Source organism: Rissa tridactyla, chromosome 4 (assembly GCF_028500815.1).
Source record: "Rissa tridactyla isolate bRisTri1 chromosome 4, bRisTri1.patW.cur.20221130, whole genome shotgun sequence".
Classification (NCBI taxonomy): Eukaryota; Metazoa; Chordata; class Aves; order Charadriiformes; family Laridae; genus Rissa; species Rissa tridactyla.
Window position 1 is genome coordinate 83,732,306 of NC_071469.1, and position 15,676 is coordinate 83,747,981.

Below are 15,676 nucleotides of genomic sequence, written 5' to 3' on the forward strand. Positions count from 1 at the left end.
CAACCTCAAAGTGAAGAAGTTTTTCCTCCTGAAGCTAAAGACCAGACCAGCTCTGTGGACTGTAAGATGATGGATCAAGTAAAAGGGGGGTGGCTGGTAAGGTGAAATGCCAGAGCGATGCTTTAGCGGCAGTGTTTTGGACGATCTGGTGGGACAAGAAGACGTGAGAAGCAAGGGTAGAAGAGATGCAGTTCGAGCCGATCGCGTCCTCGACCGGCATCCAGATTTCAGAGGTGCTGTGGAACAGAACCAGCAGGATTTGGTAAGAGCCTGGAGGTGAGAGTGCCGGTGGATGCCAAGGACTTGTCTGCGCAGCAAGCCGCTGGCAGGGCTGGGAGAGACTCGGAGAGCCGGCGCTGTGCCCGGGCTCAGTCCATTGTTCCAGACCATCTCTTTGCATAGGGTTAACTGTATTTTATTTAGTTCCTCCCTGGGAGAGCTTTAGAGCAAACCCCAGGCTAATGAGGGCTCAAGAACAAAGCGAAGTATTGCTAGGTAGGGAGTAACTAAATAAAAATGCATAGAAGAATGCGCTGCAAAGCTATATTAAAACTGCATTGTAAACGGATTTGACTTCACAGAAATCGTGTAATTTTACCAGCATGATTAAAGTGACAGAAGACAATAATCAAAGGCAGCAAATGGAATCACTCGGTGTTTCTAAATGCAAAACTCTATTTAAGGTATAAAACCTGACAGGTTTTCCAGTGAGACTTGCATTAAATGTTCTTTATGTCAAACAAAGCATTATCAAGTGTTTTGAATATTTATTAGGTTTTACCCCTTAATTTAATCAAGCAGTTTATTAGCCTCAAGGTTTAGCCAAGTTGCTTTTCAACTTGAATTGCTGCTCAGATGGTTATTTTGGAAAGTTTGGAATGTTAGTACCGCACCAGCATTATTGTGTTTGCTATTTAAGTGTTGTTTTCAGACTAAGTTAACACCGAAATGCAGAGAAAGTGGGGTACGTGTTCCTAGGCTAGTGATTCTTTATTATCAAGTCTGACTGGTGTGTTTACAGTGAATATTAATTACACTTCCAGCTACTAATAAGACAGAACTTGAAAGTGTTTAGTACCTGACAGGTCTCCCTGCTGAAAGCAATGCTCTAATAGTTCATATAATTTCCCTGGGTTTGGGGGATTTTAAGCCACATGAAGTATGCTGAGAAATTATGGTGAGTTGTTTGGCAGGGCTCTCCGTCGCACCCAGCCCCTGCTGAGCGAGGCGATGGCGAGCAGCCCGGCGCGGCGTACAGCCTTACAGCTCCCTCACCCTGCACCGCTTCCGAGTCCCGCGTGTGGGACACGACACCTCGAGCCACAAACGTCCTCGAGCAGAGCGTGGAGCCGGCACCCCCGGGTCTGCCACACTGCTGGGGAGCTGCCCCTCCTCTGCAGCCCGGATATTCTCTGCCTTCATCCCCCCGCCGCCATCAGAGGCATTTCCCCAGGACAGCTGTGACCAGCATCTGTCCCCTTCACTGCCAGTGCATAACTTCATGCAAAACCAGGACCCACTGTGCTGCTGCTTTGAGGCTCACTCCCTGCTCAGAGATCCTCAAACAAAAATAGACATGGGCAACGTGTATGTTATTACTCCATCTTAAGGAGGGGAGAAGCACAAACGCACAGGACATCTCAGTTTTATATCAATTACAGAACTCACCTGTAGCGCTGGAACCGCAAGGCTGGCGTGCTAATTTATTAATATCGTCTTAAAATGAGTGCGTCTAATTTTAAGTGCTTTCTAACTGACCTTAGCAAACAGCGCAGTTGTCCTAGAAGTGAGCAACTGTCTCTGGTAGCCAGGTGTCGGATCTTCACAGCACTAAAATACAAGAGAAACATTGAGTCAGGATGACAGTTTGTTGTTTCATGTAAACAATAACGAGTGAAAAATGGGCAGAATGAGCCATTTCAGCCTGTTCAGGAGTCACCATTAGGTAGAACAATAGAGGACCTCTGTAGTACTGAGAGATCAGCAGCGTTCGGGGGAGCGGGTTGTGAGGGGGAGCCGGTTGTGAGGGCTGTGGTGGGCTGTCCCTGGCGGTGGTGAGCAGAGCTGTACTGACCCGCTGGCACTGACATCCCACCAGCGGCACAGCTGCCTCTCACTCACACCTCCCACCCCTGCCCCGGGAACTCGCCCTTCTCAGAGGTGACCGCAGAACTGAGCCAACCTGAAATCCACCCAAAAAAAAGCTTTTCTCCCCAGTCATGAGCAGAAAATTATTTTGTGAAAGGCAAAAAGCTGCGTCTTTGAAAGATCTGTTTACCTTTCCCAAGAGATCTAAATGTTGCCCAGAAGTGGTGGCTGGAGAAAGGCTGCCTGCATCCCGGCTGGCTGCTCCCTTTGCCGGGTGACCGGACGGAACTTCCCCGCGAGTTCCTACAGCAGCCAGGAGAAGTTGAAGGCTCATGGTAGCTCATGAAGGCTTTTTGTGCTACTTTACAGCAAAATTAGTGGCTGGACTGTCCATCCCCCCCTTTCAGTCTCCCTTTCAGGGTGCAGTATGTGCATTTCTCAGCATACGCCCGAGACAGCTGCTGTACCACACTGCTGGGAGGCTGTTCCAAGGGAGCAGGGTGCCCTTTGCCACCGCGCTAGGCAGCTGCCACCCCGCTGCGGCTCCTCTGCCTGTTCAGCGCAGGTGCCTCTTGGATAGGCCTAGGAAGATTCATATCTGCCTCTGCCTTTGGTAACTTAACAAAACGAGCAGCACAGAAGTGTTTTCTTGCAGCCCCTGTGGCACCTCCGTGGTGAGGTCCCTCCTGACTCAAATTCTTCTACTTGACGTTTCATGTTAAACTTTTGCAAATCATCAAGGTAGGATGTTACATCTGCAGTGCAAGGGTGAAAATGTCTGTGTCAGTATTACCTGGGCATCCTGAGCATCCTGTGTAGACACTCCAGAGCAGGGCATCGCTTCCAGTCGGGTCGCAGCCACGCAGTACTCGGAACGGTGTATGAAACCTGAACGAGAAGATTGTGTACTTAGCAGTGTGTCGAGTCCATTGCCCTGCCCAGGCACGGGCTTGAGAGAACTGCACCCCCACGCTGTGAGCCATTCGTTCTTTGGTCCTGATTTTGCAAAATCCTCTTCCTTCCCTAAAGACGTTGTCAAATTCCGTAGCAGTGCCCAGGCCCCTCGGAGCAGAAGCACCAGGTTTCTCATCGCAGGAGCCAGAGCAGGCTGGGTGCGGGGCAGGCTGTGCCAGAGGCGGCTGCTCTGGGGTGGCGTGCAGTCATGGAAGGGGTCCCTTCCCAGCGCTGTCACTGGTGGACAGCCATGAGTTTTCCCTTGCCATTCCTAGCAGAAGATGCTTTTTTATTCCCTCTACTTGTTACAGTGTAAAACCTCCCTTTATTGCCACTGCCTGATAACAGGCAGGTGCCCAGGCTCCCGAACGCCGCACGTGCGTGTTGCCTCTTTGCACAGAACATGTCAGATTCCCAGCTGCTCTTACAAACCCCTTCCCCCAGGTGCAAAACCCTTTCCAGCATATTTGTGCTCAGCCCCAGTGTGGAATGGACATGGAGATGAGCGCCTTCTTTTAAAAACTAACCCAGGCACCTTGGCTTAACCCAGGCTATTTACCACTGGGTGCATCCCGCTGCGCGCGCGATGCTCCAGTACAGCTCTGGTGTCCACGCGGCCATCTGAAGCATGGCTATACTGTTCTGGGAACAGTGGTGGAAGAGCTCTTTCATCTGAAAACCGGTTGTCTTATCACAAAATGATACCAGAATACAAAACGTATCTTGTTTATTTAGGACAAAGGATGGCTAGCAGGAGTCGCTGCGTTGGGTGCAGTGGGCTAAAGCTGGCTGTGGGGCAGGTAGAGGTGGTGCCATCCTGGTTTTGTTCTCTTAGTGGCATTACTGGTTTGGCCTGGGGGTGCTGGACCATTGAACTCCTGTGCTTCAGGACACTGTCAGCCGAGTCCAAAGCCCAGTGAAATCAGTCAAAAAGACTCTCACTGTAATGGGCTTTGCATCCAGCCTCAGGAGCACTGCACCTCTCTCTACTTTCAGAATGAAGGACGGGTTTTTCTATGGCTGTACCATCTCTTCTGGGTTTTACTGTTGAGTTTTCTTAGCATGTATTCAATTGATTGACCTTACAAATAATACGTTATTTTGTACTGACCAGGAACACAGATATTCTAAAACTGGTTTTTCAGGACCTATTGAAAACAGCGGGAGACTTTCCATCGCCTTCAGTAGGTGCTGGATGCTCCTGTTCCCTCTACCGTATTTCTCTACTTTTTTCCTTAGCATTCCGTGTTTTCCTGTGCTCAGAGAGAGGTACACGGCACCGGTAGGTGCCAGTTAACATTTGATATCCCCCTGCACACACCTCCGTGATAACCGCAGTTCAGCGGTACACGCTCCAGTTGAGCGGTGCGCTGTGTAGCTCTGGTGTACCGCACGAGGAAGATTTCAGAGAGTTTGGGGCAGGAGTTGTTTTCTAATTTAGGCCACTAACCCCCGTAGGTCTAAACCAGTCCCAGGCTCAGTAACCGGGGAGCTTCACCGGTGGACAGAGAAAAGCAGTTATGGTTCAGCAGATGCTGATTTTGGGGAAGGGGTGGAAAAATACCTTCCATCAGGGGATGAGGCTTCTTCTTTAATCTTCCTGTTGTTTTTCATCTTCCGTCTCCTTTCGGTGAGTGTACTTGTTGCCCTTATTTCTTCCCACTTGCTCTTATCACTCTTTTCTCTCTTTCCGGGTTCCTTTTTTCCTCCTTTAGCTGTGCGCATATTGTCCCAGCCTTAACAGACATCAAAGAGATGTAAAGGATCGGATGTCCCTTTTGTAAGTGATAACCTTGCCGTGTCACTGTGAATATTCATGCGTCTCCAGGCTGTAGGCAGCCCTGGGGTGAAGGAGCACCTCTCCAGTACCGGCGCTGCGTCTGTGGTGCCAAATTCCAACACAGCTAACTGATTTGGTTCAATGATATCCTGCAGCAGCAGATTTTACAGGTTAATTCCAAGCCGCTATGAAGAGTCGCACCTTTTTGTGCTGCATGTTCATTGGCCTGATTCCCCTCTTCCCCGAGTCCTGGGGCAGCAGCACCACTGTTATTTTTCATGTAATTTTGGTGCCCATTTCTTGATTACTTTTTGTCATGCCCTTCTTTCCAGCCATGCCCTTCTTTCCAGCCTGAATGGTTCTGGTCATTTCACTCTTGTGATTTTTCATTTCATGTCATTGTGGTGGTGGAGAACTGGCCTTTATGTCCAGGTGTTGGCCCACAGCACACCCCACAGCAGTCACGTAGCGTGCCTGCGGTGCGGCGTTTCCATCTGTAGACAGGCGTAAGAGCCAGGAACACAAACGGCAGGTCTCTGGAGAGGGGAGCTGGTGCTGTGCTCTCGTTGCTCCTCTTCCCTTCCGGAGGCTGAAGGAGGTGGTGGGGCCGGTGTCAGCGGGGCGTCCCTGGGTGCTTCCCCCTCTCCTGTCTTGGTCTGGTGGGCACTGCTGCCTCCCAGCTCTGGCAAGGTCTCACCCCCTTCGCCTCAACGTACTCTCATGCATTTAAGCTGAGGTGGGAAGATCTGTTGGAAATCAGATGTGAAGTTATTAATGGGGATGTGCAGAAGAATCTCAATCAATGAACTGGGAATTGGATCAAATTGGAATTTCGGTTGCCCAAAGCCCAGGTGAGGTGATGGGCAAATGGCTGGGAAGAACTGTTTCTTTGACGTTGTTGGAGCGCACATCTGAGCTCCCAGCCAGTGGGGTGGTCACTACCTCTGTATAATTTAGCAGGCTCCAAAGTACAGTTTAAATACATGAATAATCATGAAACGCAGAGAGCAGTTGAGCTGCTGCAGCCGAATTTCAGAGTCAGCAGAGAGGGGCGAGAAGTGAAGCTGAACCAACATCTCTGTCTCCTAACATGTGCGAGAGGTGACAGCGAAACCCGAGATCTCCTGGTGTAAGATCAGGAGTGAGTGTCTGAGGCCAAGAGTGAAGATTAGGGCTCAGGACATCTTCTCTTACATCAGCAGGCTTTGCTTATTGCAACCAGCTATTTTGATTTCTTAATCCAAAAGTAAAGCCTTCTGGCATTGAGCTTGTGGGATAATAAATGAAAGAATAATTCAGTGCAATGGGAACTTCACGGTCAGCTCAAAGAGATTCAGCCCTAACACAGTGCGGTTTTCTGTGTAGGTGTAAGACGAAGACAAAGTATGTGGATACCTGTTGCCTTTGCACTCTTGCTGACGATACATAAGCCTAAGTAGGTCAAACAGGAACAATACTCATTTTTAAAAGAGAACTATAAGCATTTCTAGTTTCTCCCTCCCTTTTTTTTTTTTCTTTTCCCAGGACTTTAATCTTTTATATGAAGAAGCAAAGTATTACCAGCTGCAGCCAATGATTAAGGAACTTGAGCGATGGAAACAAGAGAAAGAACAAAGGAAACATTTCCAGCCTTGTGACTGCTTGGTCGTAAGAGTGACTCCGGATCTGGGGGAAAGAATCGCACTGAGCGGGGAGAAAGCTTTAATAGAAGAGATCTTCCCGGAGACCGGGGACGTCATGTGCAACTCCGTAAATGCCGGCTGGAACCAGGACCCTACCCACGTTATTAGGTTTCCTTTGAACGGATACTGCCGGTTGAATTCAGTGCAGGTAATGGCCTTTTGGTGCTGGCTCATCTGTTTGCTGGGGTGTTTTTTTATTATTTCTTGTTCAATTATATGCAAATTATTTGCTTCTGCCCAATTACCTTCAGTGCTTATACTGCAAGGAGACATTTTCTGCCTGGTGAGATCACAGTCTTTCAGGTTTTTCTAAGTCTAAGCAGAAAAATAGATTTAGATTTTGTGTATGTTAGTGCCATGCTGGTCTCATAATGGTGTTATACTGATAAATGCTAATTTTTTCATCAATGTATAGCCTGCAGCAGGTTTTTTTTCCTCCAAAGTGCCCCCAGGAAGAAAGAGAGAGTTCCAAAAACTACAAAAAAAAATCTCCACACCATTTTATAGAAAATGCAACAATGTGTAAATGCATAATTTATGTCTCACTCATAATTAAATGATGGTGCCTGCGGGATGGACTTAAAAAAATTGATCTCTGCACTTTTTTTTTTTTTTTCAAAAGGATGTTCTATAAAAATTGCCCAGAGTATTTTAAACAAAATGTATTTCATTTTATGCTCAGAGTTTTGACATTAGGTTTAAAATTAAACATATGAAACAAAAGAAGATAACTGGACAGATAGGTGGATGGCAGCGGAAATAAATATGTGGCTTGTGTTTAAGCAGCAGCCTTATGGGCAAGAAATGCCATTTCACCAGGGATCACCGCCACCGCGGCCGAGCTTCGGTGTTGTGGCTGTCCTTGGGCTGCGCAGGAGGAACGGCGGTGATGATGCTGTTAACTTGTGCCTTAATTAACAAGGGCAAAACACAGCTCTTGGTTTTCGCATGTACGCCTGCACGACGTGCTGCAGAGAATACTTGTGTTGTGGGAAGTGGAATCAACCTATAGGGGAATATTTCCGAAGTTACCGACCCTGCAGGCGGGTTGTGGCTGCAGACACGGACTGGGCTGTGGGAAAGGCCTTAGTGGTCCTGAGGAACTTCCCCGTGGGCAAACACCCGGGGAAGAGCCGGCCCAGGGGAGGGGCTGGCCAGAGGGGCTGGGGGGAGGCGTAAGGGCAAGGGAGGGCGAGAACCTGCAGCCTGGGCTCACCCCTGTCGTTATTACACAGCCAGCCGAGGCACCCTCCGTCTCCCACGTTGCCAGCTGAGAGCATTTTTGGGAGACCAGGAGTTATCAGGATACGCAAAGGTGGATGGAGTCATTTTACCAGCCCGCGTTTGGCACTGACACCTCCCTCCGTGGGGCAGCCTTCCCTCGTGCCCTCCGCACTGACGCACGCTTTTGTCTGAAACCGTTCTAAACCCGGTGATTTTTGGTTCGGGGCTCTCGAGTGTTTTATTTGGTTGAGCTTTAAGAGTCCAATGCCTGTAGTTAATTTTGCGCAGCCCTTTGCAGTTTCGCGTTTGGCAGGGTTTAGAGCGGGCTGTCCCGCCGACAGAAGGCTGGAGGGAGGGGGCTGGGAGCTCTGGGGACACCCCCGAATTCCTGCCTGTGCTGGGGGAGACGGCAGCAGCTGGGGTTCAGCTCAGGTAAGTGGACGGGGATGTGTCTTCGTGTCTCAGCCACGCCGTCCGGGCCATACGGTTAGATGCACGCAAGAAATCAGAATAACCACAACCATAACGGGTCCCTGCGAGCCCCTGACGAGCTCAGCACCGCAAGCGGCCACCCGAAGCACCGGGCGCCCACACGGCTCAGCGCTTGGCCCTGGTTTATGCCAGGTGGCCTCCTGGTAGGAAACGTGTGCTCGTAGTAAAAGCTGAATGCTAATTTTTGTCACTATTTGAATGCGTTTTGAATTCGGTCAAAATTCAGAGAGAATCAAAGAGTCTCTTCACAAGTTCACGTTGTGAAAAAAAATTTCTGTCAAAGAGTCCACAGTCTAAGTAATACTATTAAATTACATCATTTTACTAAATTACATCATTTTACTATATAATTAATAGAAAGTGTTTTCAAACACTTTCTGGAAAATGATGCGTTTCTGAGACCAAAGGCTGATGAAATCAGCGCTAATTATCATGGGCTCTGCTGGACTCGGGGCAGCACGTAGGTGCTGCCCTTCCCCTCCCCAGGAGTTTTTGGCAAAACAGCATTAAGGCAGAAGCTGGGTACAGTGAAGCAAATGCACAGACTTAAGGGAGATGGGTTAGAAGGGGCAACGGCTGGAAGAGCAGAACTATTTCCAAGGAATCTCAGAGAGTGACACGGTAAGTCTGCCTGCCGTTTGCTGAGATACATCACTTCTGTCTCCTCCTGACCTCCTGAATGTGTTAGTGGCACCACCGCAGTATTTATAAATTCCTTGGATCTTTGGAAAATATTTTCATGGAATGTTTTGTGTCAAGAACTGTGCATGTAAACCAAAGAACATCAAGACTGAGTAGGTAGCGGCAGCCAAAAAATACAGTAGCTCTTAATTCAACGCCCATTTTTAATTACATATAGGTGTAGAGTTTTCTTAAGACCGATGCTGTTTTTTCAGCTCCTCGCAAGAGGTTCTGGTGAGATACATGAGCTTACCTTAGAGAAAATTCTGTGATGCTCGTATATGTTGAACATTGAATCTTCATAATTAAGACTGTATTTGTTTGTATTCTGCAAGATTTAAATGAAATGCAGTAAGTGAAAGTATCATGTTTCTATTTGGAAAACCTTCCAACAAAATCTAGAGTCTGCATCTTGATGTGCTCAGAATACTGCAAGAGAGAGTATATTAAATCCTAGCACAAATCCTCTATTTAATATTGTGTGTCTGTCTCCCCGTACGTAGGAGAATCACAGCTGATACTCATTTACTTTTTGGCATATTCTCTTTGGAGATTTACAGGAGAGTAGCTCTGATTTGATTCAGAGACGCTTACTGGTTTCCCTCTGCCTGCATCTTACCTTCAGAAAAAGTAACGCGCACGGAGGCAAATTCACTAAATGGCATTTAAATCTGTTCATGTTCGACGTGCCGCTGAGCCTCGTGCACCGGCGCGTACAAACCAGCGCTCAGCACCCACGGGAGCAGCCTTTAGGAGCCTTTCTCCCCCGACCTGAGCTCAACCTCATCCACGTTACACCCAAAACTCTACAATATTTAAACATCCTCTGCGTTGTTTACGGGATTCGGCCTGTTTTGTTTCTTGCTGAGAAAATTGATGATACGGAGGTTTTTAACACTAGATTATAGCCTGCAGTCTAGTCCTTCGAGCGCGTAGGCAGCAAAAACGAATCGCTTTGTTCTGTGTGCGGTGCTCTAAGGTGTAACGTCTGCCCGCACTGTGTGTTTGCAGAGAGCCGGCGCGGTAGAGAGGAGTCCTCTGTTAACACGCAGCCTTCCATAGCTTTGGACCGAGGCAAGCCAAGGGCACCCCCGTGCTTGGTTTCGTCTTGCCAGCAGATTGATTTTTAAAAGTTTTTAGCAAGGATTTTGAAGTCACGTCTCCCTCTGAAATCTTACCTGTCAATCCTCCGTTTCGCTCTCCGGTTCAATGGAAGAAGTCTCCTTTCCTGTAGCTGGGTGGCCTCTCACCTTCATCTCGCCAGGTCTAGGAACAGGGACGCACGAAACAGTCAAACTACCCCCCAGCCCGTGAAAGAGCAGTCGGAGGATGCCTTACTCCTCCTGCCCTCTCAAACTCCTGCCCCCGTCTCTGAGCAGGACGAAGCGTTAGTGTCTGCAGCCCGTTTCTGTCCTGCAAGCTGCCTACAGCCCAGACAAATGAGAGACTTGTAAAACTTTCCCCCCTCTCTCTGTTTTAAAATACATTTTGAGAACCCACTCCCTCCCACCACCCTTTTAATCCCTCTGGGTTCATTTTTCTTCCATACACTGGAGGGCTTTTTCAGTCCTTCAGTTCTACCACTTTCTTAGTCTACAAAAGCCAGGGCAGAAGTCAGTGAGATTTGGCAGATGGGACTTTCCCGAGAACATGAGTCCCCGTGTCCCAGGGCCAGGCACAGCTCCTCGGGCAGCTGTTTTCCAGCAGCTTCGGCATGGCGTGGGCAACGCTGTGCCAGAGCAGCTCCTCTCCTTCCCCGGTCCCTGCAGCCGGAGCAGCAAGTACAGAGTTTCAGTTCCCACTGAAACCCACGCCATGGGCTAACCCGCGGGTGGGCACCACGGGCTGCCTCCAAGGAGGGATCCCGCGGGTGGAAACCAGCTGATGCTGCCACGGTTTGCACCGCGCCACGATACCACCCTGGGGACAGTTGTCCTTTCGAAATCAGCCATCCTCAATCAAGGCTCCAAACTGATGTTTCTGGAGAAAGCAAAGCCAACGTTCAGTCAGAAAGAAATGGCGCGCTAAAAAACGCACTGTGGCTTCACGTGGGACTGTGTGCGAGGGCAGAGGGCTGGTGCACGATCTGTAGCATGGGCCGCTTGGGCCTTGAAACGTATGACTTGTAAGTACTACTGCAGTACTTAATCTACTGCTGAAGTGCTTCACAGGCCTAGTAAACACACACAAAAAAGCAAATTATTTCTATAACATAAACCTGTGAGAGCATGAGTTGACTCTGTCTGCAGGTGGGTATATTGCTCAGACACTTCTCTAGGTTGAGTGAAGTTTTTGAGCAGCTTAGTCCCTGTCGTCATGGGTGGCAGCCATCCGTCCCACAAGGATGCTGGTGATACCAAGTTCATTGGGGTTAGTAAATCCTCAGGTTGGCTTCCAGCGCCCTGGGCCCACGTGCCGGAGCGGTGGGAGCGGTGCCTTGGGCGAGACTGGGAGACCAGTGCAGGCTGCTCCCCTTGGTGGCCTTTGTCAGTGGAGAAGGACGCAGGAGCCGTTTTTCCAGGCTGCTGCCCTGGCCTCAGGGGAGCCGCCAGTGCAGGGAGGGAGCACAGCATCTCCTCCGGTGGATCTTGCGGTGCAGTTCTGCCCAGGGTGGGTCTGGATCCGCTCTCACCTAACGCCGAGAAAAGTCTGCGTGCGCCCTGCTCTGCTGGGAAACCATATATCAACACGCTCAGCCATGTGAAAACACGGCCCCTATCACATTGCCAAGATCAGTATATCCTAGGGTAATGTGCTGTGTGACAGCCTCAGAAATTAAAGTTGCCTCTGGCTTCTCGAAATTCATGCATCTAAATTGTACCAACTTTTCTTTAGAAGGAGAAAATACATATTTGGGCAATACAAATTAACCTCTTTCTTGGGCCAGAACGTTTCCTTATTGTCCCCGTCTTGGCTGCGCATCCCGGCCCTGCCGTGCTTTGCTAAACGCATCGCTCCCTTCCGGCGGGGGAGAATCACGGCTGCATTTTCCTGAAGATCTGGTGGAAGCGTCACTCTGACTCCTGATGCATTCTCATCTGCCAAGGAAGAGCTGAGAAATGTTCTCAGCCCCTTTCTGTAGAACTGTTCACGTTACTAATGAATAACGGACACTTTTTATTACGACTTAAGCCCAGTGTTGCTTTCTGTAAGCAGTAAGAGATAGCATCAATATCACTGCAGCCCAGTATTTTACTATATAATGTACTAAGCTGCTCTGCAGAGTGCTTATTTGTTTGATTAATTTTTGTTTTCTACAGAGGTTTGCTGAGAGCGAGACTTTAATCACAGTGTAGTCATTTAAGAATAAGTTATAGAATTATAGCTGAATAATATTCATTCAACGAGGACTCGAAAGACTAAATCCATCATTTCAATCCTGAATGCTTTTATCACTAAAATTTGCTAAATATTAATCTGATTCTTTTTTTTCCCCCCACATTGCAGGTGCTCGAAAGATTATTTCAGAAGGGATTTAACGTGGCAGCTTCGTGCGGCGGTGGGGTGGATTCCTCTCAGTTCAGCGAATACGTGCTGTGTCGCGAGGACAGACGACCACAACCTACCCCAACAATCAGAATAAAACAGGAGCCCCTGGACTAGACCCCCCCGTACTCCTTTGTAACCGTAGAAGTGTTTAATAGTCCCTTACGTGAAACACTAAGGATTTGCAAAACAGTATTAGCAAACAGATTTTGACTTTATGTTGCCGATTAGTGGTACTCTGAAACTACCTGTCATATAGCCAGCCATGAAATGCATTTGAAAAACCAGTTGTGCGTTTTTCACGATGAAATTCCCGAGCGCGCTCAGCGCTCCGGCCCCGCTGGGAACGTCCTGTGGGCCCAACCGCCGCCGTGGTGAGAAAGGCAACGCTCCGTAAACCCCCGACCCTCCATCGGACTCTGCAGAAAGACCAATTAAAGCAATTTGACGAGATCAGCAGGAGAAACAGTTCCGACGGCCGCTCCAGCGGTCCCCGATGCTGCGACACGTGGAAGTGGGCGCCTCCGAGGGGAAGATGGAGCACTAAAAACTGCACTGAGCGTCTTCCCCGACTGCCGCTCTCCTTCATATCAGCTGTGCTTTACACCTCCGTACACGACGTCACACTGCCGTGATCGTACTCCCTCATGCTAGCAAATGGCTTATTTTTATACAGCGTTTCCAACTGAAATCTCTCTCTGTGGACAGAATCCAGAATCAGAAAAGGACCGATTTCTAGTCAACTGGTGCTCAGTACTAAAAAAACCCCACACAAACCGAACAAAAAAGGGACAAAAAAATTAGACAAGGCCGATTTTGGCAATATTTGCAAAAGTAGGGATCTAGAAGCACAAAGTGAAATGCCATCCACCATCCCACGAGGGTCACACACCAAACGCGGAGCTGTAGTTCTCTCAAAGCCAGTCTTGTTTGACGCGGAAACTGTTAAGTTTTGCATCCTCAAGGAAGCATGGTTCTGCCACGCAAGCTCTGCCACCCCTCGTCACTCGCGTACTACCCATGTTATAAGCCCACATTTAGGAAGAAGCATTAAGAATTTCGGGCAAGCCCACTCTTTATGGGTCTGGGATTTTCACAAAAAGATGTTAAAGCCCTCCAGTGCCATTGTCCGACGAAAGCAAGCCACCTTTTGTTTAGATTGTTTTTCCTCTCTTATTTTAAACTCTGATTAAAATACCGATTCTGTAGCTGCCCTCTCTCTATCTGTGTAACGTTTCTCTTTCCCGACGCCCGCTGTCCGCAGGCGGCTCCTGCTCCTCGGCGGAGCAGCACGGCCCTGGCTCGCAGGGCGCCCTAACTCAGGAGACGGCACCGCCTCTGCAGGTGCAAGGTTATAAATAGCGTTCTGCTAAATCCTGCTTTAGCATGATTGGGTCCTCAGTAACTAATTCACGTGTTAATCGCAATTTAGTTTCTCCCACGTTAATTTATAGAATACTGTTGTAGATGCTGGATTTTAATTAAACTCTTTTTAGATGCGTAAATACGGCCATATGGAACAAGGAACAGAGCCTTCGGTGGTCAACAATTCTTTAAGGCTAAATGATTGCAATCGGGCAAAATAAACACCTCACTAGTGTTTTCAAAAGGGATGAGCTGGACTGAGTAGCCACGGTCCAGCCTCAGCAGGGGTCTGATTTTTGGAAAAGGGCTGGATACCTGTCTATGGAAAATCAGACCTCTGCGGGTTCTCTCGCCTTGGTTACTCCCCTGGGCGATCTCCTGGAGGCCGCAGCTGATGCACGTTGGCCTGCTAAACGCAGCAGAACAGTTCAGCGAATCTATCTACTTTAAAAGAGCTGTAAAGTTATTTTATTTTGTGGTTTTATACTTGTACGACATTCTAAAGTTGCTAGGCATTGCCATATTTGAATATATGGCACAACATTCACCTTTGTATGTAAGATATCTGTAGAATTGTATATTATACATTTAATATTGTAAAGAACTTAACGTATAATTGTCATGTATTTGTGTATGCACATTTCTTATACAGTACTTCATGCCATAAACATTTCTGTAAAGTAAACGATCAAAAATAAGCAAGTAGGGTGGCACACTCACTGTATCTCCCACGGTGTTTGCAAGAGGTGAGAACTTCCGATTGCGTCTCCTCCGGCCTTTTGGCTCCATTCAGCTTGATGTAGCCATGTCTTACAAAAAGGAAAAAAAAAAAAAAAAAAAAGTGTTTTATTTATTACTTTGATACGTTGAGTTCGCTTTAAGTTCAAAGCATCCTCGGTACTTGGGGCCGTTCGCTGCGGGGCCACGGGAAAGGCGTCGGGGCCGCCCCAGCCCAGTTCAGTGTGAACTTGAGATGGAAAGTTTGAGCCGTGACATCCCAGCACTGACTGCAAATAGCACTAAGGCAAGGACCACATGTGGAAACAATCACTTGGTTAGAAGAAATATGCCTTGGGGAAAAAAGAAAAAAAAAAAAAGTTAGGACATGTTCTTTTAGTTAGTAACTTCAGGTCACTTATTTAAAGTTTATTACAGTTTCATTTTTATCTTTTCTACTTATTTCCCTATCTTTTTAGGCAGCAATACCAGCAAAAACTGATTTGAATTTTTACTTCTGGCCTTAAACCATAGCAACATAACTGAATTAAGAACATTGCTCAGCGTCGCTAAGACAGGTTTTAAAATATCGCAGAAACTCCAGTAAAGCTGTGGTGCGCAGCCAGCCAGTGTTTTTAGTGTGAAGACCAAAAAAATAAACGTAGCCTGGTTTTTCGCCTAATTTGATTGGAACCGAATTGTCCTGATTCCCTGTTGTTGAGCACCGAAACTGTGGCTTGAAGACGGGAGTCTTGGCCGGCGCGTTCTGCAGGGCCCCGTCCCACCGCGGAGCGTTGGACTCATCCCGTCCCGGAGAGCCACAGCCGAGCCCATCCCCGCGCTCCACGAACGGCATCGAGGTCTGCTGACAACTTTATTAGATGTTTGACAAAGGATAAGAATCAGCACAACAAAACGTTGAAGTTATTTGGTTTTAATATTTCTTTGTGGGTATTCTGTTAATATTTTAATGCAAACTGTTTCTGAAGAGTGCTTAAGAACTACAAGACAATGTGAAATTCATGTTTGATAAATTAATACTGTATGTCACTCGATGTGTTACTTTAGTAAATTGTTTTATTTCTTTACAAAATAAGTACAAATAAGGGAGTATGTTTTCACACAAATTGGGGGTATTTACGAGTATGTACAGAAATCATCAAAATAACGTAATTCTAATAAACACAAGGCCTTTATAAACAATATG

At 47.8% G+C, this 15,676-nt stretch overlaps 1 protein-coding gene across 2 annotated transcripts in view; it reads left to right on the forward strand.

The window, feature by feature from the left end:
- Positions 1-15,348, forward strand: part of KCTD15 (potassium channel tetramerization domain containing 15) — a 45,197-nt gene extending 29,849 nt beyond the window's left edge. For both annotated transcript variants that reach the window (XM_054197618.1, XM_054197617.1), the window contains exons 4-5: positions 6,347-6,652; positions 12,349-15,348. In XM_054197618.1, the coding sequence (XP_054053593.1) occupies positions 6,347-6,652; positions 12,349-12,504 (462 nt within the window). In that variant the 3' untranslated portion in view covers positions 12,505-15,348. The remainder of the gene's footprint in view (positions 1-6,346; positions 6,653-12,348) is intronic.
- The last annotated feature ends 328 nt before the right edge of the window (positions 15,349-15,676 follow it).